This window comes from Peromyscus maniculatus, chromosome 23, assembly GCF_049852395.1.
Source record: "Peromyscus maniculatus bairdii isolate BWxNUB_F1_BW_parent chromosome 23, HU_Pman_BW_mat_3.1, whole genome shotgun sequence".
Taxonomy (NCBI): domain Eukaryota; kingdom Metazoa; phylum Chordata; class Mammalia; order Rodentia; family Cricetidae; genus Peromyscus; species Peromyscus maniculatus.
This window is the reverse complement of record NC_134874.1, coordinates 49193011-49218301: the sequence shown is the minus strand read 5'-3', so window position 1 is coordinate 49218301 and position 25291 is coordinate 49193011. Positions and strand designations below refer to the sequence as shown.

At 39.5% G+C, this 25291-nt stretch overlaps 1 protein-coding gene across 1 annotated transcript in view; it reads right to left on the bottom strand.

Annotated features, from left to right (window-relative positions):
• LOC102908378 (vomeronasal type-2 receptor 116-like) overlaps positions 1-25291 on the bottom strand; it is a 71231-nt gene that overhangs the window by 40209 nt on the left and 5731 nt on the right. The window contains exons 2-3 of the mRNA XM_076560109.1: positions 1675-1966; positions 195-1001 (exon numbers count right to left, since the gene is read on the bottom strand). Coding sequence (XP_076416224.1) covers positions 195-1001; positions 1675-1966 — 1099 coding nt within the window. The remainder of the gene's footprint in view (positions 1-194; positions 1002-1674; positions 1967-25291) is intronic.

The window sequence follows — 25291 nt, the reverse complement described above, 5'->3', positions numbered from 1 at the left end:
ATTCCTTCTATCCACAGATACTTTGTTCTTTTAACCATTTCTGTATAGGTCTTGACTTACCCATCTGTCAATGTTACAAGTAGTTTATTTTGTGCTCTTAGAGATCCTAATATAAGTAGTGTGGCCTACTAAAGAATAAATTTAGAAAACTCATATTGCTGATGTTATGAGCAATGCAATGGAAGACATGTTACCTGCCAGGCTAAGAACATCATTTCTTCTGTCTTTCTTGTTGGTTTTACTTCTACTTGATTAAGAAGCATCTCATGAAGGCTGTGGGCCACAGCATACACAGCATTGTATGTATTATAAGAATACTCAGTCATGACCACATCAAAACGATTTCCAGGTGATTGATGCAAGGAAGCATTAGGCAGACAGTTCTCCAGTGTATTGCAGTCATCGTCAGCAAATGAACAGTTATAAAAGTAGAACCACAACTTTGTAAGGTAAAAATCTTCTGGGTATTTGGAAGGGTGAACTGTTTGGATAAAATTTCTGAAACCAGAGATTTCTTGGTGGTGATGTGAGAAAATGAGGCTCCCATGAAATGACTGCAAAATGAAATGATTTGAATGGAGGATAACATCCCATTCTGAGTTCATGATCCAAACTTTCCTTGTAACTAAAGTTCGTCTTAAATAAAACAGAAAGCCTCTCATAAAGTCACTGTCACCATAAGTGATGATCACATTTGCTGATGATTTCAGAACCTGTGTAGGATTCAATTGTCTGTTTGCTAAAAAGGATAGTTTGCTGACTGCGATCATTTCCACAAAATCTACACATATTCCATTTTTGTCCATTTCTGCCTTCAAGTCTGAGATTATCTGAACACCTTTTTGTTCTTCAGATACGATCAATCCCACCCAATTCCAGTGGAAATAATTCAATAAGGAGACAATGCCATAGGGCAGAGACATATCCTTGGAAGCCATTTGATAGAGATCAGGAAACTGGTCATGATTATTCAGGTTAGGATCAAAAGACCCAATGGTCAGCTAAAAGGAAAAGAAGGTAGAAGCAAAATTAAGAGGAGGAAGCATAAAACACATGCCCAATCATGATAGGCTTTTAGAATCAGCTAGAGTGATGAAGATATTTGATCATCACATCTGTATATGTGTGCACATGGGGTCAAAGATTGATACCGGAATTCTTACTCTGTCATTCTTCACTTTACTTTCTTTTTCTTTTGAGCATATGTCTCTAAGTGAACCTGCAGCTCACTGTTTTGGCTAGCCTGACAGCCTAAGGGACTCTGCTTTACCAGAATTGAGGTTAAAGATGTGTACTGCCATTGCCAGATTTTATGTGAGTGCTAGATTTCCAAACCAAGGTCCTCATGCTTGTGAATAAAATACTTTACTCCCAAAGCCACCTCTCTAGACCATAATACCATTAAAATACTGGTATTCTACTTTCTGAGAGCTTTCTAGAAAGTTCCTGTTCACTCAGAATTCCAGGTAATCAGGGTCTGCTCTAGCCAATCCTTATTCTCTGTCCTAGACAAAGAAAATGTGGATATGTCACCAGGTCACTGAATACTTACTCTTTGGGATTATAAACTTTCTCAGATGCATAAGAACAATTTTCTTTCACCCTCTTTTGCCACCTTGGAATGGCACTGAGCTTATAAGTGCTTTTCTCTCTCTCCACTCCATTCATTCTCACCTGTGGATATTTGTAGAGTTCCAGCAGTGTCCCTATATGGGCAGATATTATCCACGATACTCCTGTGAGTACTGCAACAGACTTCATTTCTCTCCTACAGGTATAATTAGGTATATACTTCTTCGGCCCTGACAGCCATGTGATGCATCTATCCAATGTCCACCACTCATTGAACAGGACATTATAGATATCATATCCCAGAGACACATTGGGTAAAAGATGGGGGTTACTGTTGATCTCCTCAATGGCAAAAACCATTGCTAGAACAATCTGGTAGTTCCTTAAATTTAACCTGAACAGAAGACACAAGAATATTTAGGGGTGCTGTGGTTTGAATGTCAGACATCTCCCATATACTCATATATGGACACTCTGTCCTCAGTTGATGAAATTAATGAAGACTGTGGACCTCTCAAAAGGTTGGGCCTCACTGGAGGAAGTGGGTCACTGGGAACAGGCCTTTGGGATTTATATCTTGGCTTCAGTTCCTGTCCAATATCTTGTTTCCTGAGTGAAAATACGATGGAACCAGCCAAATGCCTGCTCTTGCCATTGTGATTTCTCTCCCTGTTGTCATGTCTTACCTAACATGATGACTAGTATCTCTCTGGAAGTATAAGCCAAAAGAAACCCCTTTCCCTTAACTTGCTTTTGTTATTGTATTTTATCACAGTAACGGAAAAAAAATATTAGCAAGTGTGGTGATATTATGGAGGACTCAGAGGTTTCCAGTCTGAGGAAACAGGATCTGCTTCTCTGATCTTCCAGCATTCACCACAATAACTGGCCTTGGGTTTGATTTAATTAATAAGACCTTTTAAGATTCCTGCTACATCTGGTGCCTGACATTCATGTTATGAATTCACAAAAAAAGCTACTTGCCTGTGGCCTTGTGGGCCCCAGCTCAGACCTGAACTACACATTGCCAGTTGTGGTGGCACATGCTGGTTGGATTAGCTGAAGGAGGCAGAGGCAGGAGGATCCCAAGTTTGAGGCCAGCCTGGGAGGCTTGCTAAGGAGAAGCTTAGGCCAGGGCTGAGCCACAGTGGTGGGACCATGGAGGCAGCGGCTGCAGCTCTGAGTTTTTGGCTCCTTCTCATTGTGTTGGTGACTGTGGTGATGCTGCTACCCTGGATGAAGAGTTTACTGCTGCTTGTTCAGAGAACAATTGCCAAGACCATCATGTTACAAGAAAGCATCGGCAAAGCTCAGTTTGGAAAAGTTTGGCAAGACAAATGGTGGGGAGAAATTGCTGTGAAGATTTTCTCTTCTAGGGAAGAACATTCATAGTTCTGAGAGACAGACATTTATCAGACTGTGTTTGCTCCAAACCACAGAGGAGGCACAAAAAAAGTTCTAAAGGGAACCATGACCATGCCTAACAGCGACTTTGGAATCTTCAAAAGGATGACAGAATCCCACAACAATGATTCCATATGGACTATGGTAAAGCCATTAAGCTGATTAACACCAAGGAAAGATTGGCTTTGAACTGTAAACTGCTCAGGACAATTTTGAGATGGCTAGCTGAGATGATCTAGATTCATAGACTACTCAAACTAGGACTTGAGACAAGCCCTACATTTTCCCATTATGCAGAGACTGGACAAATGATACAGCTAACTCTTTCATGACTTGACAATTAACCCAAAAAATTTTCTTTTCAGGATTCCCTAAAGATGTCTTCACCCCCAGAAAGCAGGAAGTAAGTTTAAGAAAACGATGCCCATATTCCCAAGAGGTGGGGTGGATGGTTTTTGGGTCACTTAATGAGTTAGGCATATTGTCATTGTTTATGATGGTTGGTGACAAGTTGTTAATTGTTAATGGTCAGGAAAAAAAGCTGAACAAGGAGATTATATTCAGAGGTTTTGTTTAAAAAAAAAGAGAATATAGATATGAGGTAGATCATTGAATCTACCCTGAGAAAAAAGATAAAGAAATAATAGGATAAATGGGTAGATCATTGAATCTACTCTAAAAAGAAAAAGGGGAAGATATAAAAATGACAAAAGGTAGATTATTGAATCTATTATGAAAAGAAAAAAGAGAGAATATAGATATGATAAGATAAAAAGGGAGATTATTGAATCTACTTTTAAAAAGGAACCACTTGTTTTAAATAGGATAAGTAATGAAAATTTTTGTCTGAGTTTATCAGCTGTTACAGGACTGGACATTGTTATATATTAATGAAGTTTTTCATCTGAACCTGTCAAATGTTAATGAACTAGACACTGTTAATGTAATTCTTGTATATACTTATTGGATATAGTTTTTCTTGTATTAGTTATAAGCTTTTTCTAATTTTAGACAAAAAAGGGGAAATGTAGTGGTATTGTGTTCCCCAAAATATTGTGCATCCTAATAAACTTATCTGGGGTCAGAGAACAGAACAGCCACAATATTAAACATAGAGGATAGGTAGTGGTAGCACATGCCTTTAATCCTAGCATTCCAGAGGCAGAGATCTACCTGGATCTCTGTGTGTTCAAGGACACAGCCAAGCATGGTGACTCACTCCTTTAATCCCAGGGAGTGATGGCAGAAAGCACAAAGGTATATAAGGCATGAAGATCAGAAACTAGAAGTTTTTAGCTGGTTAAGCTTTCAGGCTTTGGAGCAGCAGTTCAGCTGAGATTCATTCTGGATGAGGACTCAGAGGTTTCTTCTGTCTGAGGAAGCAGGATCAGCTGAGGAAGTGCTGAGGTGAAGTAGCTGTGGCTTGTTCTGCTTCTCTGATCTTCCAGCATTCACCACAATAACTGGCCTTAGGTTTGATAAAACTTTTTAAGATTTCTGCTACAAGCAAGAGGAAACATTAAAATGATGTCTATTATTTTTGCATGCAATATAATTACTTTTATGGGCTTACATCTTTATAACATTAGCATTTTAAAATTTATATCCTTTTGTATTGGAATACTAATGTATTTTTAGGTAGGTAATATTATCTGGTCATGAAAGTGGAGTCTCATGAATGAGATTAGCATCCTTATGAAGGCCCAGAGGCAACACTCACTCATTGCCTATCTCAGAGAAGCCAGTGGGAAGCATGGCCTTAGGGAAAAAATCAGAATGAGTTTCAGATTTCATTGCAGAGGAGCTAGGCTTCTAAAAATTGCAGTCCCTGTATTTGGAGTCTGTGAAGCATGTTCTCATGGCTGCCACAGACATCATCATTTGATATTAAAAGGAAATGTGATTATAGGCAAAATAAAAACAATGAGGTTGAGTATGGGGTATGTGCATGGAAAGGCTTAAGATGGGAATACTGTGAGAGTATGGTGAAAAGCAGGAGTGGGGGTGAAAGGGAGGGCTGACCCAAAGGAAGAGGACGTGAAAGCATGGGAGGCCTTACAGCCCAACTTAAAAAAGTAAGTAGAAGCCTAGTAGGACACATGTGGACTTCATCCTTCTTTCATTCCTTCCTCCCGTCCACTCTTCCTTTCTCTCTTCTCTTCCTCTCTCTCTTTCTTACCTTCTTTCTCCTTTCTCTCTCATTCTCTCATTCTCTCTTTCTCTCTCATTCTCTCTCTCTCTCTCTCTCTCTCTCTCTCTCTCTCTCTATTTGATTAATCTACACTGAAAAACTGGGACTAAATATGAACATTTATGCACACAAAAATTTTCCCTCCAATACTTTGATATTGGATAAAGTCTGAAATACAATGGCAAATTCCACCATTTGTGTTTTATCAGTCTCATCTGGTGTAGATATTTTTTGTATACTGTTAAAGAACCTGCCTTAATAATATACTTCCCAGGGGCTCAGAAGAGAAATTACAAAGGGCGAGATTTATTTTCGGGAAATGAATCTAAGTACACCAAGTTCTTTGTCCATCGACTTTATTCCTCTGGGATAAAATTCTATCTACACAGCTTCAGTCCTGTTCTCATGCCTAGCTCCTTTCTTGCCTCATTGTTTCTACCTTTATCTGTTGTCCCCTCTAAGTTCTATCTTAATTCTCTCATATTAGTTCTGCCTCATCTAGGTCCTTCTCATCATGTTCTTACTCATCTAGTACTTTCCTGTCTGGCTCTTTCTTATCTTCCATCCTGACCTCTAGTTCTCTAGTCAAAAATCCTCTCCAGCCCAAATCCTCAGTATCCTCTCTTCATTCTCCTTATACCTCAGCTTCCGGTTTCTGAGGAGTTTAATTATAAAGCAAGCCATAGTGATCCTCTGGTAGAGCAAGGTCACTAGGCTTGAATTCTTATGGGGTCATAAAGGCAGGTAAGGATTTTCCTCAGGCAGTGGACATCAGGATTTCTTTTACAACCCAAATGAATGCTAATGATTAGTTAGTCAAGAAGGGAATTTATATGCTCAATCTACATTCATAGAAGTGGTTTGGTAAGAAATTAGGAGTCTATTAGTAAGGCTGTAAGGAAGGAGCCTTAAACTGCACAAGAAATAAAGCTATCCACCTGACCTAGGAGACAGGTGTTGTTTCGTTTGGCCTTAGATGCTTGCTAGGCATTTTAGATAAATACACTGTTAGGAGTTATTGGAATCACGCATAGCATTACAAGAAAATCACTGCAGGAAACATATAATATATATGCAAAAGCTAAAATATCACCAAGACTTCTTAAGCCATGGCTAGACCTTTGGAGAACTCCTTGACTTTTCCAAGTAGTAGCTTTTGTGATAGTAGCTGAATTCCATTATGTTTTCCTGTGGCTTGCAGCAAGATATTACGATTTTACAATTTGCATTAACACAGATTCTCATCTGACATTCTGACTATGACAGATAAACTCCCCTTAAAGGTTTGTCACATTTATCATACTCACATTTATCATACTCAAATATACTCTTGAGTATATATTGATATTGAAGGAATATTTAATACAGCTGAATAGCCTCTTGTGTGTAAACCTTGACTGACTTCATAGATTTTCTGCATGGTATGAATCAAACACTGAACCAACAAGGTAGTTGTTGTGCCCAGATCATAACCCCCAGAGAGACCACCAAGGATGAGCATACCAGAATGCAAAAGCAAGGTTTACTTCTGCTGCAAGTCATGACAGGGAACTTATCTCAAGCCATCTCAAGTGAGGCAGGGAAGAGTCCCTCTTTCTTGGGGAAGTTAGTTTTTATAGGCAAAACCCATAAAATTTCTTAGAGGGGAGAGGGTTAGTATGGGTCCATCCTTGATTGGTCCAGTTTTTCCCGGACCTGGACTTTATCTTATTCTAGCTTATCTGTTTGCCCTGTCAGGAGTTTTACAACTCATCTCCAGGGTCTGGTCATGTTATCTCCAGAGAGGGGCATCTCGTGGTTAATTGGTTACCATCAGATATCCTGACTTTGTTCTTTTGAGTTCCTGGGGCTGGTGCCATCATTTCTGGGGACTTGAAACTGGCCTGAGTCTATCTATATTGAGATATCTTTGTCTAAGGCCCCCTTTTTGAGACAATAGAGTGAGGGTCTTGTGCCTAGATCACATCCCCAAAGCAGCCACTGGAGACTTTAGGTACAGAATGCAAAAGTAAGGTGCATTCTAAGTTTACAAGCCTCCAGGGAGGCTCTTTCAAATCTCTCACTCACAGCAGGGAGGTTGGAAGGAGCGCTCCCCTTTCTTTGTGAGGGTAGTTCTTAAAGGCACAGACCATATAATTCATTTCAACCCACCTCCCTTTTTTAGTCTTTGGGTTGAATATCCTGACTCTGTGTTTTCCAAAGTCCCTGTAGCAGATACAGCCACCTGGGAAAAGGGGCTCTAAGTTCTTATCTACACTTAGGAATCCTGGTTTAAGCTTCTCTTTGTCTGTAGGGGATAGAGTGGGGGCGTTTTACTGAGGTATCACAGTAGTTTCTTCGGTTGATGGCTTTCCCATATGCAGCAGTGGGATTTTACCCTAGTCTATATTACTCAGTTGTGACTAAGGTATTGTTTTAGGGTTTCTACTGCTGTGAGAGAAGCACCATGACCATGGCAGCTCTTGTAAAGGAAATCTTTAATTGAGTGGCTTACAGTTTCAGAGATTTAGTTTATTATCATCATGGAGGGACATGGCAGCATGCAGACAGACATGGAGCTGGAGAAGGAGCTACATATTGATCCTGCAGGCAATAGGAATTGGTCAGAGACACATGGCTTGAACATGTGAGACCTCAAAGCCTACTTCCACAGTGATACACTTTCTCCATCAAGGCCACACCTAATCTGACAAGGCCACACCTCTTAATAATGCCACTCCCTATGAGTTTATGGAGTCCAATTACATTTAAACTACCACAGGTATGAAAAAAAATCAAAAGAATGAATCACATTTAATACATTTTGGAATGGATTTGCAAAAGCCAAATAATAATTTAACACTACAAAAACTTCCCAACACTTATCACATTCAGAGGGGTTGTCTTTGGTATGAATTCTCTGACACTTAATTGTGACTGAAGACTTTATGACAGTCAGTACACATATGACTTCCTGTTGTGAATTCTCACATGCTGAATGAGGCCTGAATTTTATTAAATGTCTCTCTAGTGCCTTAGTTAGGGTTTTTATTGCTGTGAGTAGATGCTACAACCATGGCAACTCTGATAAAGGAAAGCATTTCATTGGGGTTTGTTTACAGGTGCAGAAGGTTAGTCCATTACTGTCATGGTGGGAAGCATGGTGACATGCAGGCCGATATGGAGCTGAAGAAGTAGCTGAAAGTTTTACATTTGGGTTTGGCAGGCAGCAGGAAGAGAGGATATTACTGGGCTCATCTTGAGCTTCTGAAGCCTCCAAGCCCAACCCCAGTGATACACTTCCTCTAACAAGGCCACACCAACTCCAACAAGAGCACACCTGCTAATAGTACCACTCCCTATGGACCTATGGGGGCAATTTTCATTCAGACCAACCACACCAAGTTCATTGCATTCATAAGGTTTCTTTTGGTATGGATTATTTCATGTTGAATGAGGTGTGCTCTGTGACTGAAGTTCTCTTCCTGTGCATCACAAAGACTTTCTCTCTAGTGGAAGCTTCTTGTTGTACAGTAAGATATGAATTATGACAAAAACTTTCTTTGTGATCATTATATTCAGAAAATTTCTATTTTTCTATGCACATTGCGGTGCTGAATAAGACATGAAGTTTCACTGAAAGCTCATTACATTGCATGCACACTTGGATGCTGAATAATGTCGGATTCAATATGAAGTCTTTCCCACACTCAATACACATATAAAGTTTATTTTCTCCTGAAAAGAGTTCTTTGCTGTTCAGCATAGACTTACCCACATCCACCATACTCATAGAATTTATTTATTTATTTTTAAAGACAGGGTATCATGTACCTTGGGCTGGCCTCAAACTCTCAGAGATCCACTTGCCTTTGCTCCTCACTGTTGAGATTAAAGGTATGTGCCACTGTGTCTAACTCACAGGATTTTTCTTGACAATGGACCCCCTGATGCAACCTGGTATGAAGTATGGCAAGAGTCACTGCTGCACATGGTACACCTATAGAGCATCGTCTTTTTAACTTTCTGTTGCTGAATAAGTTGTACACTATGGATGTTACATTTGCAAGACTTGGCTTTGGTATGAACTTTGTATGCATGTGTACCATGTTCGTGCAGGAGCCTATGGGAATCAGAAGAGGGCATTGGATCCCCTGGAATTTGAGTTACAGGTGCTTGTGAGATGCTATATGGGTTCTGGGAACCAAACCTAGGTTTTTAGCAGGGCAGTTAGTGCCCCTATTTGCTGAGTCATCTTTCCAGCCCTGTGGCATGAATTTTCTTGTGCTGGATTATGTATACTCTCTGGCTTCAGGGTTTATCAAACATTTTACAGGATTTATCAGGTACTTCACATTTACTGGATTTTTCTCTAATATGATTTTTTAATTTTGATTAAGACTTGAGCTCTGACTGAAAGGTTTCTCATATTCCTTACATTTATAGGCTTTCTCTCTACTGTGAGGTCTATGATGTTCTAAGATTGAGACCTGATGGAAGACTTTCCCACTTGTATGATATTTATAGGATTTATCAGTGGTAGAAATGCTCCCCTATTTACTAATGTGGGGTAGGTCCATTAAGATTTGTTTATAGCCACTACTCTGAAAATTCTCTGTTAGATAGATTTATATGTTCATCTTTATCAACTGCTGAATACTGGTTGAAGTTCATGTCACACTTATAGCCATCAATGGTCTATAGTCTAAGGAGTCTATTCTGTATCAAGTGTAGATTCTAGACTGAAGCTTTTTCAGCTTCACTGTTCTCACTGGTGAAGGTTTCCCTACATATTGTTATTAATATGTCTAAACTGGAGTTTGTCTGGTCTTAGGAGTTTGGGCAACATCCTATTTGAATCTTCTTGTTCTCACTGTGTATGAATGTGTAATGTGGCTGCAGGCCTATGGGGGCCATGGCGTGGAATGTGGTGATTTGAAAGAACATGGCCCTCATAGGGAGTAGCACTATTAGCAGGCATGGCTTTGTTGGAATAGTTATGGCCTTAATGGAGGAAGTATGACACCATAGGAGTAGGGTTTGAGGTCTCTGATACTCAAGCTATGCCCAGTGTGAGTACAAACTCCTTCTGCTACCTACAGATCAAGAGGTAGCACTCTCAGTTCCTTCTGCATCACCCCGTCTGTCTGCATGCTGCCACGTCTTGCCATGATGATAATGGACTAAATCTATGAAACTGTAATCTAGCACCAATTAAATGTTTTCCTTTATAAGAGTTACCATGGTCATGGTGCCTCTTCACAGAAATAGAAATCCTAACTAAGACAGATGTCCAGTGAAACTATATTTCCGTAATTCTCTAATATCCTATTTTTGTAGAGAGCTCTGAACAGAGTCCAGGCTTTCCCATTCCTTTTTTATAAGGTTTTCAGTCACAGCCTTGAATATCATAAACTATTGAAATAAGATATCCTGGCCCCATCCAATCCCTGTTCCATCTCAGTTTCCCATAGAGACTGAAGTTCTGGGGAAATATTCACACTGGCTCTCCCAAAGCTGAATCTGGGCTCTTGGTGACCCTACTGCTTTCTAGAATCATATTTCCTCCATCCCTGTTCAGGAGGATAATGACCAGATAGAGAGGAAGGACTAGAGACTGACCCATAACAGACATTCTCATTCACAGCCTTTATACTAGCCTTTATAGGGGCTGCCCAGATGGCCTAAAGGCTGCAATAATGCATTGCTTCCAGTCTGGATTGTTTTCTTTACATGTGTTTATAATTAAAACATTAAATTTATTCTTTGAGAAGCAAGCCACTGCCTTGTGGATCTTCCCTACTCTCTCAGTTCCCTCCAGCAATTACCTCCCCCAACCACAGGCCACACCCGACAGCTGACCAGTAGGCCACCTGCTTGGAGACCTAACCCCATTCTCTCAGGTCCCTCAGGCAAATACTCACTTCCCAAACACAGGACACACCTGCCAGAAGACCAGGTAAGATAGCTGCTCATAGACCTCCCCCACTCTCTCTGGTCCCACAGGCAGAAACCCCCTGCCCAACCACAGGCCATACCTTCCAGAAGATCTGGTAGGCAGCCTACCCCATCCTGAGATCCCTTCCCCTCCTCATTGCTCTATCTAAGTGCTCAAATTAGGTGGACACTCCATGCTAAACCAGAGGCTACACTGGCCACCAGAATTCCAGATAAACCATCTGCAAACAGACATTCTTCCAACACTCCTCAGTGCCCCCAACATTATCCCCAACCCTCCTACCCTCCTCTTTGCTATGTATCCACTTCCAATTTGGATAGAGACTCCCTGCTAGAACAGAGGCTAAATAGGTTGCCAGAAATCCTGCACCAACTATGGTTGAGACTCCTGCTCAACAAGAGACTACAATGCCTACCAGAAGTCCAGCCTTCAACTCAGGTGGAGACACCCCTGCTCAGCATCAGGCCACACAGGCCAGAAGACCAGAGAGAAAACAGAAATCAAGAAACAAAACACCCACCCAACAAAGACAAAACCAGAAATCAGCACCTAGACCTATAATCAATCACCTCAAACCAAGAAGCCTAGATGCCAGCATAAAAATACAATCAAGAACTACCACTGCAGTATGTCACCACCAGAACCCAGCTATCCTACTACAGCAAGTCATGAATAACTAACACAGCTGGAGCACAAGAAAATGACATTTAGAGCCAACTTTATGAAGACAATAAAAGTCCTTAAAGAAGTGAATAAATTCCTTAAAGAAATTGAGGAAAAGACAAACAAAAAATTAGAGGAAACGAGTAAATCCCTAAAAGAAATCCAAGAAAGCCAAGAAAAAAAAAACCAAATAGTTGAAGGAAACAAATAAAAATGTTCAAGACCTGAAAATGGAAGAAAATAACCCAAACAAAACGAAACAACAACAACAAAAAAAAAACCCACAAACTGAGATAATTCTGGAAATGGAAAATTTAGGGAAGTGAAGAGAAACTACAGACACAAGCATCACCAGCAGAGTATAAGAGGTGGAAAAAAGAATCACAGACATTGAAGATGTGGTGGAAGAAATAGATACATCAGTCAAAGAAAATCTTAAATCTAAAAATTTCCTGACACAAAACATCCAGAAAATCTGCAACACTATGAAAAGACCAAATATAAGAATAATAGGAATAAAATGAGTCCCATCTCAAAGGCCCAGAAAATACTTTCAACAAAATCACAGAAGAAAATTTTCCTACCCTAAAGAAGAAGATGCCTATAAAAACACAAAAGGCACACAAAACACCAAATAAATTGGACCATAAAGGAAAGACTCAGTGTCACATAATAATTAAAACACTAAAGATACAGAAGAAAGAATATTAAAAGCTGCAAGAGAAAAATAGCAAGTCATATATAAAGATAGACCTATTAGAATAACACCTGACTTCTCAACAGAGACTCTAAAAGACAGCAGGGAAAGATGTCTTGCATACTCTAAGAGACCACAGAAGCCAGCACAGACTAATATATCCAGCAAAACTTTCTTTTTTTACTTTCATTTGTTATTTAAAAGTTTTTTTTTATTTTACATACCCCCTTCCTCCCCTCCTCTTGCTCCTCTTCCACATTCCCCCCCGCACTCCATCCCCATCCAGTCCTCTCAGAGGATAAGGCCTCCCACGGGAGTCAACAAAGTCTGCAATATCAAGTTGAGGCAGGACCAAGCACCCCCTCCCCTGTATTGAGGCAGAGCAAGGCATCCCTCCATAAGGAATGGGCTCTAAAAAGCCAGTTCATGCACTAGGGATAAATCCTGGCCCTACTGCCAGTGGCCCCACACACTGCCCAAGCCACACTACTGTCACCCACCTAGTTCTGTCCTCTCCAGGTCCCACAGCTATCAGTGCAGAGTCAGGGAGGTCCCACTAGCTCAGGTCAGCTGTCTCTGTGGGTTTCCCCATCATGATCTTGACCACCTTGCTCATATAATCCCTTCTCCCTCTCTTAGGCTGGACTCTAGTAACTTGGCCCAGTGCCTAGCTGTGGATCTCTGCATCTGCTTCCATCAGTTACTGGATGAAGGGTCTATGATGACAATTAGGGTAGTCATCAATCTGATTACAGGGGAAGGCCAGTTCAGGCACCCTCTCCACTATTGCTTGGAGTCTTAGCTGGGGTTATCCTTGTGGATTTCTGGGAATTTCTATAGCACCAGGTTTCTCCCTAACCCCATAATAGCTCCCTTTATCAAGACATCTCTTTCCTTGCTCTCCCTTTCTGTCCCTTCCCCAACTCAACCATCCTATTCCCTCATGTTCTCCTTCCCCCTCACCTATCACCTCCTTCTGTGCTCCCAGTTTGCTCAGGAGATATTTCCTCTTCCTAAGGGGATGTATACATGTCCCTCTTAGTGTCCTCCTTGTTACCTAGTTTCTCTGGGGTTGTTGTGGATTGTAGCCTTGTTATCCTTTGCTTTACACTTAATATCCACTTATGAGTAAGTACATATTGTGTTTGTCTTTCTGGGTCTGGGTTACCTCACTCAGCATGTTTTTTTTTTCTAGTTCCATTCATTTGCATCCAGCATGTAGATAGAGAAAAGATATTTCATGATAAAAGTCAAATTTAAACAATATCTATTTACAAATGCAGGCCAACAGAAGACACTAGAACAAAAATTACAACCTAAGGAGGTTAGGTACACCCACTAAAACACAGGAAACAATCTCACATCAGTAAAACCAAAAGAAGGGAAACAACACACACTCACACACACCACCACCACTACTCACTACCAACAAAACACCAGGAATTAACAATCATTGGTCATTGATATCTCTCAATATCAATGGCCTCAATTACCCCAAAAAAGGTCACAGACTAACAAAATGTATGCAAAATAGGATCCATCCTTAAGCTGTATACAAGAAACACACTGAAATATCATAGACATTTACCTCAACATGACTGCCACAACATAGACATTACCTTAAAGGGTTGGACAAAGACTTCCTAAGAGAATGGACCTAAGAAGCAAGCTGGTATAGCCAGTCTAATATCTAACAAAATAGATTTCAAACCAAAATTAATTCAAAGAGATAGGGAGGACACTGTATACTCATTAAAGGAAAAATCTACCAAAATGACACACAATCCTTAACATCTATTCCCTGAATGCAAGGGCACCCACATCTGTAAAAGAAATACTAGTAAAGCTTAAACTACACATTGATCTTCACACAGTGATAGTGGAAGACTACAATACCCCTCTCTCATCAATGGACAAGTCATCCAGACAAAAACTAAACAGATAAATAATGGAGCTAATAGACATTATAAACCAATGGACTTAACAAGTACTTACAAAACATTTTACCCAAAACACAAAAGAATATACCTTTCTCTCATCACCTAATGGAACTTTCTCCCAAATTTACCATATACTTGGTCACAAAGCTAATCTCAACAGATACAATAAAATTGAAATGACCCCCTGTACCTTATCAGACCACCATAGATTAAAGCTGGATTTCAACAACAGAAAAAACAAAAAATCCTACAAACTCATGGAAGCTGAAAAACTCTCTACTGAATGACTACTAGGTAAAATCCTAAATAAAGAAAGAAATTAAAGCCTTCCTAGAATTCAATGAAAATTATTGCATAACATACCAAAACTCATGAGTCACAATGAAAGTGCGTACCAAGAGGAAAATTCATAGTGCTAAGTGCCTACATAAATAAATTGGAAAGATCTCATTCTAGCAACTTAACAGCACACATGAAGGCTCTAGAAGAAAAAGAAGCAAACACACGTATCTTAGTTAGGGGTTTTTATTGCTGTGAAAAGACACCATCACCACTGAAACTCTTTTAAGAAAAATATTTAGTTGAGGGGACTCATTTACAGTTTCAAAGGTTCAGTCCATTATCATCAGGATGGGGAGCATGATGGCATCCAGGCAGACATGGTACTGAAGAGGTAGCTAAGGGTCCTATATCTTCCAGCGACAGAAAGTCACCTGACTCACTAAGTGGTATCCTGAACATAGAAAACCTTAAAGTTTGCCTCTACAGTGACACCCTTCCTCCAACAAGGACATTCCCAATCCAATAAAGCCACACCACCTAAGTGCCACTCTCTATGAGATTATGGGGGCTAATTATATTCAAATTGCCACATTCCACTCCCTGGTCCCCATAAGCTTATAACAAAGACCCCATAGTCTATCAGTCTCAATAATGTTTAAAGTTCAAAGTCTCTTCTGAGATTGATGCAATCTTTTAGCTGTAATTCTGTATAAAAGCAAAATAAAGCTGGGTGGTGGTGGCACATGCCTTTAATCCCAGCACTCGGGAGGCAGAAGCAGGTGGATCTCTGTGAGTTCAAGGCCAGCCTGGGCTACCAAGTGAGTTCCAGGAAAGGCGCAAAGCTACACAGAGAAACCCTGTCTCAAAAAAAAAAAAAAAAGCAAAATAAAAAAATTCACATACTTTCAACATATAATGTCACAGGATATATATTACCATTCTAAAATGTAGGGATGAGAGTATAGTGAGGAAATACTGGACCAAAGCAAGACCGAAAAACAGCTGCGAAAGCTCCAAACACTGCAACTCCATTTCTGATGTCAAAACGGTCTTCAGCTTTTCAACTCTGTTTAGTTTTGTTGACTGCAACACACTTGTTTCTTTTGGGCTGGTTCCACTCTCTGTTAGCAGCTCTCCTGGGCAGGTATCCCATGACTCTGGCATCTTAGGTTCTCCAAGATAATCCAGGCTTCAACTTCACAGCTTCATGCAATGTCCTCTCTACTAGGCCTCCATGCAGGAACATCTCTGACACATGTCTGTCCTCGGCATCCTTATTCCATGACTCCTTTCTTTCATCCTTAATTCTAAAGCCAGAACAATGTGCCCAAAGCTGCCAAATTCTGTTGCTTACTGTGGCTAGAACATTGCCCCTCTTTCAATTACATATTCACCAGCTTTCTGTCCTTCACTGCCTAAGCTTGGCTGTCCTGAAACTTGATCTCTAGACCAAGCTGGCCTCAATCTCAGAGATCTGTCAGCCTCTGCTTTCTCAGTACTGGGATTAAAGGTATGCCCCACCACACACAACTCTAAGCCTTTCTTTAGTTTCTTTCCACAAGTTGGAAACTTAGCTGGGTGGGATCTTGCCCTAAGGTTTCCACTCCCTTTATTTCATTTTTAATCCTTTTATCTCCTTGAACACAGGATTTAGCTCCATTCCACTTCCTGGTGCTCCTTTTCTCCACAAAATTTTTATTTTGTAATTTACTCTGCTCAGCTTATTTCTTTTCATTATAAATCTTCATTAGAGTTACTGCTAAAAAAACACATGATGGAGGCCTTTTTGAGATTTCCTCTGCCAACATAATTAATTCAAAATTCTTCACTTTAGCCTCAGGCAGACTCTCTAGGCAAGGGCAAAAGGCAGCTACTTTCTTAACAAAGATATCACAAGAATAATCTCTAGGCAATATAATAAAATTCTTCTCCTCTGAAACCTCTTGAGTGAGTCCCCATAGTTCATATAACTCTTAACACCTCTGTCTTACTTAATTCAATATCTCAGTTTGATTAATTCCTACCATATGCTCCTCTTGGGTGTTGTGGTAGTTTGAATGTATTTGGGTCCCATAATCTCATAGAGAGTGTCACTATTGGGAGGTGTAGCTTTGTTAGAGTGGATGTCTGTAGTAGCCATGCTCCTACTAGTATGGCTCTCTAAGCAGTGATTAAAGCATTCCACTGCTTTTCAAACCTAAGCCACCAAAGTACAAATTCCTCTAAACAAACATGTAATCAAGCCTTTCACAGCAACATTCCTGTCCCTGGTAACAACTTCTGTCTTGGGGTTTTCTATTGCTGTGAAGAGACACCATGACTACAGCAACTCTTTTGAGGAAAACATTTAATTGAGGAGGCTTGCTTACAGTTTCAGAGGTTTTTGTCCATTATCATCATGGCAGGGAACATATTGGCATGCAGGCAGATATGGTGCTGCAGGGATAGCAGAGAGTCCTAGATCTTGCAGGCAACAGGAAGTCATCTGACAATCACACTGAGGGAAGCTTGATCAAAAGTGCCTCAAAGCCTGCCCCACAGTAACACATTTCCTCCAACAAGGCCATACCCACTCTAACAAAGCCACACCTCCCAATAGTGACACTGTCTATGAGATTATGGGACCCAAATACATTCAAACTACCACAACACCCAAGAGGACCATATGGTAGGAATTAATCAAACTGAGTTATTGAATTAAATAAAATAGAAACAAAGAGAACAATACAAAGAATCAGTGAAATAGAGAGTTGGTTTTTTAAGAGAATCAACATGATAGAGAAACCCTTATCCAAACTAACTAAAAGATGGAAGGAGAATATCTAAATTAACAAAATCAGAAAAAGAGGACATAACAACAGACACCAAGGAAATTCAAAGAATCATTAAGTCTTAATTAAAAACCCTGTACTCCACAAAAATTGAAAAATCTAAAAGAAATGAACAATTTTCTTGATAGATACCACTCACCGAAGTTAAATCGAGATCAAATAAACAACTTAAATGGACCTATCATCCCTAAGGAAATAGAAGCAGTCCTTTAAAGTCTCTCACTCCCCTCCCCCAAAAGGCCCAGGGCTATGTGGTTTTAGTGTGGAATTCTACTATATTTTCAAAGTAGAGCCAATACTTCTCAAATTATTGCACAAAATAGAGACAGAAGGAACATGCCAAATTCATTTTTTATTATTTATTTTATTTTTCATTTTTATTACTTTTTTTTCATTTTCCCTACCAACAACAATTCTGCCTCCCTCTCCTTCTTCTGCTCACCCACCTTCTCCCACCTCACCCCCCATCCACTTCCAAATTCATTTTATAAGACCACAGTCACCCTGATATCCAAACCACATAAAGACAACAAAGAAAGAGAATTTCAGACCAATTTCCTTTAGGAATATAGATGCAAAAATACTTAATAAAGTAATTCAAGAACACATCAAAAATATTCAGCTTCATCCCAGAGATGTTGGGATGGTTCAACATATGAAAATAAGTCAATATAATCCACCATATAAACAAACAAACTTAAAGAAAAAAAAACATAATCATCTCACTGGATGCTGATACCCAACACCCCTTCATGATAAAAGTCAGGGAGAGAGTAGGGATACAAGGAACGTAAAAAAGGCCAACAGCCAACATAAAATTAAATGTCATACATATGCACAGTGTATATAAATTATGTCCACTCTCATTCTCCTTTTCTGACTTCTAGGATTCCCCCATTACATTTTCTTCCCAACTTCATGCCCTTATTTTATATTTATTCATTTATTTAATTTTTATCTTTTAAAATTTAAAGCTACTATTTGAAAATTTTATATATGCCTATTTTGATCATATTCTTTCCCTCTGCCAACTTTTTTTTTCCAGATTCTCCCCACCTCCCTACACATAATTCATGTTCTCTCCCTTTTTTTCAACATAAAACAAAAACCAAAAAAGTCAAATTAAATAAACAAACCAAATTTTAAAAATACCAAAATAACCCAAAAAGTACAATAAAGACTTGGAGTCGGTTTTGTGTTAGCAGGAAGCTTACTCTGGACTGTGGTTATATACCCAGTGACATTCCATTATAGAAAACAAATTTTCCCATTCCCAGGAGGTAACAACCTGTGGAGTCCAATTACTGCTACCCATGTCATGAGTGCATGGGTGTAGGATTATCTACTAGGGCACGGGAAATCTACCAGTGGCCACACTCCTCAAGAAAAATGATTCAACCTCCCTCAGCAGCCATCAGTTGCCAGTATCTCCTCAGCTGGAGTGGACCCTGGGAAGTCCCTCTACAATCCATCCTGGAAGTTTTAACTGGCCAATCTCATGTGGGCAATCACATTTGCAGTGTGTTTATGTGTTCAATAGCATGTCATATTCAGAGGACATTTCTCAGCACTCCTCTCCACTCACATTATTTTCTCCCCCTCTTCTTTAAGTTTTGGTTTGAAGGGTGCTTGATACAGATCTTGTCAGTGAACACCCAAGATTGCTTACTTTTAGCACTTTGAACAGTGATCCCTCTCTGCATTAACCTCTATTCACTGTAATAAAAGTTTCTTTGACCAAGGTTGTGAGTAGCAGAAATCTATGGATATAAACATTTAGAAGGAAATTTGACAACATGACAATTTAGGGGAAAAAGCATCAGTAGATTCTTCCCTAGGGACCTGTGAGTTTCCTAGTCATGACTTTTAGCCATACTTAACAGTACCAGGCATAAATACTCTCCCATAGAACAGGACTCAAATCTAATAAAAAAATGGCTAGTTACTCCCATAAATAGTTGCTCCTATTGTATCATTGGATACATCTTGCCTAGCAGGTTGTTATTGTGGCATGTAGGGTCTAGTACTAGACAAGATCATTGATGTCTTTTCTTCCTCAGCAACCTAAATAGCACCTAATAGTACTACAAAAGCTATTCATCAAGGAGTTTTTTTCTGGTCACTTCAAGATTGATATCTCTGTGGTTTGCAACCAAAATCTGTGATGTCTAGAACAATAGGGTCTTGCCATTTAGTTGTTTTGGACAAACAAGAGCAATGGCAATTAACTTTATTGTTTTAGGTGACTCGGTCTTCTGTGACCAGTAAGTAGGATAGGGAGGTAGTCTGAGTTTGGCACTGAGATTTTCATTTAATAACCCATGTTTCCCAGGATCAGCATTGTTAACTTATATAGGGTACTTCTGTTCAAATTACTTTAAAATATTTTAAGTAGCTTACAAATTAGTTGAACATCATAAGACTTATTACAGCCTTAAAAACAAACTCCTACCAATCCTTTGCCCTATACTCCTATACTTCATTTAAACTTACAGCTCCCAGCATTTCCTTCCCTTTTTTATATCATATATATTCTACTATTGCTTTTTATCATATATATTTATGAGATAGCATTTCACTGTGTAGCTCAGTACGGGTTGTAACTTTTTATGTAAACCACGCTGGCCTTGAATTCAAAGAGATCTGCCTACCTCTGTCTCCCAAGTACTGGGATTAAAGGTGTGCACCACCATACATGGATAATTTTTTTTTTTTTTTTTTGGTTTTTCGAGACAGGGTTTCTCTGTGTAGCTTTGCGCCTTTCCTGGAACTCGCTTGGTAGCCCAGGCTGGCCTCGAACTCACAGAGATCCACCTGCCTCTGCCTCCCGAGTGCTGGGATTAAAGGCGAGCGCCACCACTGCCCGGCCATGGATAATTTTTTTTAAGCTTGGATTGCAAGATCATAGATTTCCAAGTACATTCTTCATGTATATTTTGGATAAGTCTGTTGTGGGAATTCAATCCACTTAGCCAATGGTATTGAGGTAACTTGCCCTATGGGCATGGTCTTTTCTGAGTACATGACCAGATAAGAACTGAGGAGAGGGATCACAAGCACTCTTTCTTGAGTGGTGGGTGCAGGATCAAGTGGTGGAGAAGCATGGCTTGAAGTTGGTTATCACCCTTGGGAAGAATGGCAGGACAATGACAGCTGGATTAGCAGCAGTATCTACTTTGTTCTGTGTCATGAATGTACCTTATTCTTTCCCTAATAAATTTTGCCTGGCCCATCGCATCAGTGTCCCACTTTATAAGCCTTCTCTTGGTCTCTCATTTCCCCATTCCCCCTCATTCTATTACCTGTTGAACTCTTCTGCCTCTAGTATTCTCACTCTCTACTTACATTTCATCTATATTCTACCATCATCCTGCTTAAATGCACCCCCCAGCCCTGCCACCAGCAGTCCATTTCTAGTTTCCACATGTACTCCATGTCAAACACACAAATAAATAACCAAAGCTAGGACTTTCATATATGAAAGAACATATGGTGTTTGTCTTTCTGGGCCTGGGTGATGTAACTCAGTGCAATTTTTCTGGTTTTATCCATTTACCTGAAAACTTCATGATTTAGTTTTTCTTTACAATTGAGCAATATTACATTGTGTATATGTACCCCATTTTTAATACCCACTCATCAGTTTATGAACATCTAGGTTGATTCAATTTCTTGGATATTGTGAATAGAGAAGCAATGAATATGGATGTCCAAACATCTTTGTAGCAGGTTACAAAGTCCTGTGGGTGTTTATGCCATGACATACATGTAGAGGTTCAAAGAAATGTCAGTCCTCCCTTTCCATTTTGTTGAGAAATAATAATTTTATTTTCTACTCCTACATGAACCAAGCTAGCAGCCAAGGGACTTCTGGAGATTATCTTACCTCTGCTTCTCATTTCTTCATAGTATCAATGGGATTACAGACAAGTGCTACTGTACCCAACTTTTTGTGGGGTTTGGGTTATCTGAATTTTGGTCCTCAGGCTTGCAAGGCAAAAACTTTACTCTCTGAGCCATCTACATTCCACATTTCATATTTTCTTTTAAGTGAATTTCACTTTTTGCTGGATGACATTTTCTCCGGTGTTAAAAGTTACTTTTCTAGACATTCCAATACTCTTCAAATTATTTCACACAATAGAAACAGAATGAACATTACCAAACTCTTTTTATGAGGTTACAGTTAGCCTGATACCCAAACCACACAAAGATGCAACAAAGAAAGAATTACAGACCAATCACTCTCAAACATTGATGCAAAAAAATACTCAATAAAATATTGGCAGACTGAATCCAAGGACACATCAAAAAAAATTATCCACCATGATCAAGTAGGCTTCATCCCAGGGAAGGATGAAAGGATGGTTCAACATACAAAAATCTGTCAATGTAATACACCATATAAACAAACTGAAAGAAAAAAAACACATGATCATCTCATTAGATGCTGAAAAACCCTTTGACAAAATCCAACACCCCTTCATGATAAAGGTCCTTGAGAGATCAGGAATACAAGGAACATACCTAAACATAATAAAGGCAATTTACAGCAAGCCAACAGCCAACATCAAATTAAATGGAGAGAAACTCAAGGTGATTCCACTAAAATCAGGAACAAGATAAGGCTGCCCACTCTCCCCATATTTATTCAATATAGTACTTGAAGTTCTAGCTAGTGCAATAAGACAACAAAAGGAGCTCAAAGGGGTACAAATTGGAAAGGAAGAAGTCAACCTTTCACTATTTGTAGACAATATGATAGTGTACATAAGTGACCCCAAAAATTCTACCAGGGAACTTCTACAGCTCATAAACTCCTTCAGCAATGTGGCAGGATACAAGATTAACTCAAAAAAAAAAAATCAGTAGCCCTTCCATATACAAATGATAAAAGAGATGAGTAAGAATTCAGAGAAACATCACACTTTACAATAGCCACAAATAATAAAAAATATCTTGGGGTAACTCTATCTAAGCAAGTGAAGGACCCATATGACAAGAATTTTAAGTCTCTGAAGAAAGAAATTGGAGAAGATATCAGAAAATGGAAAGATCTCTCATGCTCATGGATAGGTAGGATTAAATAGTAAAAATGGCAATCTTACCAAAAGCAATCTACAGATTCAATGCAATCCCAATCAAAATCCCAACACAATTCTTCACAGACCTGGAAAGAACAATACTCAACTTCATATGGAAAAACAAAAAACCCAGGGTAGCTAAAAGAATCTTGTACAATAAAGCAATCTCTGGAGGCATCACGATCCCTGACTTCAAGCTATTAATTACTAAAGAGCCTTAGTAATTAATAAAAGCAGCTTGGTATTGACATAAAAAACAACATGCGGAACAATGAGATTGAATTGAAGACATTGACACACACGTATGAATACATATTTTTTTTTTTTTTACAAAGAAGCCAAAACTGTACAATGGAAAAAAGAAAGCATCTTCAACAAATGGTGCTGGCATAACTGGGTGTCATCATGTACAAGATTGCAAATAGATCCATATCTGTCAATATGCACAAAACTCAAGTTCAAGTGGATCAAAGACCTCAACATAAATCCAGTTACTCTGAATCTGATAGAAGAGAAAGTAGGAAGTAGTCTTGAATGCATTGGCACCAGAGATCACTTCCTAAATATAACACCAGTAGCACAGACACTGAGAGCAACAATTAATAAATGGGACCTCTTGAAACTGAGAAGCTTTTGTAGGCAAAGGGCATGGTTAATAGAACAAAATGACAGCCTATGGAATGGGAAAAGATCTTCACCAACCCCATATCTGACAGAGGGCTGATCTTCAGAATATATAAAAAACTCAAGAAACTAGACATCAAAATACCTAACAGTCCAATTAAAAAAAAATGGGCTATAGAGCTAAACAGAGAATTCTCAACAGAAGAAACTCAAATGGCTGAAAGACATTTAAGGAATTGTTCAACATCCCTAATCATCAGGGAAATGCAAATCAAAACGACTCTGAAATACCATCTTAAACCTGTCAGAATGGCTAAGATAAAAAACATTGAAGACAGCTTATGTTGGCGAGGATGTGGAGCAAGGGGAACACTCCTCCACTGTTGGTGGGAATGCAAACTTGTACAGCCACTTTGAAAATCAGTATGGCAGTTTCTCAGAAAATTGTGAATCAATCTTCCTCAAGACCCTTGGGTATATACCCATGGAATGCTCAACCATACCACGAGGACACATACTCAACTATGTTTGTAGCAGCATAATTTGTAATAGCCAGAACCCGGAAACAACTTAGATGCCCCTCAACTGAAGAATGGATTAAGAAAATATGGCACATACACACAATGGAGTACTACTCAGCAGAGAAAAACAATGACATCATGAGGTTTGCAAGTAAATGTAGAAAATATCATCCTGAGTGAGGTAACCCAGACTCAGAAGGACAAACATGATATGTACTCACTCATAAGTGCATACTAGATATAAAGCAAAGGATAACCAGACTGCAACCCACAGCTCCAGTGAGGCTAGCTAGTAAGGAGGACCCTAGGAAGGATGCAGGGGTTGCCCAGTGATGGAGAAATGGATGAGATCTACATGAGTAAACTGGGGGTAGGGTGGGGTAATGGGGGGCAAGGGACAGGAGACAAGAGCTTAGGGGAGCAGGAGGTTCGAACTGGAATGGTAACAGAGTGGGAGAGCAAGGAAAGAGATACCATGACAAGTGAAGACACCATAGGAATAGGGAAAAACATAGTGCTAAGGAGGTTCCCAGGAATCCACAAGGATGACTCCACCATAGACTCCTGGCAATAGTCGAGAGGGCACCAGAGCTGGCCTACTCTGGTGATCAGATGGCTGAATACCCTAAATGTCATCATAGAACCCTCATCCAGTGACTGATGGAAGCAGATGCAGAGATCCTCGGCTGGCTCCCAGGCAGAGCTCCAGGAGTTCAGTTGACAAGAGAGAGGAGGGATTCTATGAGCAAGAGATATGTAGACCACGATTAGAAAAAGTACAGAAACAACTAGTCAAACTAGTGGAGACGCATGAACTGTGGACCAATAGCTGAGGATGTAAAATGAATGGAAAATCACTTAATAAAAAATTATTAGGATGGGCTACCAAGTGAGCTCCAGGAAAGGCGCAAAGCTACGCAGAGAAACCCTGTCTCGAAAAACAAAAAACAAAACAACAACAACCAAAAAAAAAAAAAAACAAAAAAATTATTAGGAAAAGAAATATCTTAACTGGACCTTTATTTAGGAAGAACATATACTGTACTATTTTTGAAAAGAAAAAAATGACACAAGATAATAGACTTTAAGTGATAACATATAGAATACACTTTTCAGCTTACAGTAGTAGGTCAAGTCAAAACAAGAATTTGGAAAAACTTAAAAACCTATTTATTTCTGAATACTAGAAGTGAGATGGAGGGAGGTAACATCAGAAAGTTTTTAGACATATATGCATATTTAAATTAGAGCTGAGAATTGTTCTTAAAGCATTATAAATATTATTTTCTTAAAAAAATTGAGAACTCGGCATAGTGATGCAAGCCTTTAATCCCAGCATCTAGGAAGCAGAAGATCACTGTGAGCTCAAGGTGAGCCTCATGTACACAACAAGTTCCAGGCTAGCCAAAGCTACATAGTGAGAAGTTGGAGGGAGGGAGGAAGAGAGGGAGGGAGAGAGAGAGGACTTGAAACACAAAATTACAATTTAAAAGTTCTCATATTCATCTCAATCAAGCAAAGATCTCTTAAAATGCACCCAGAAC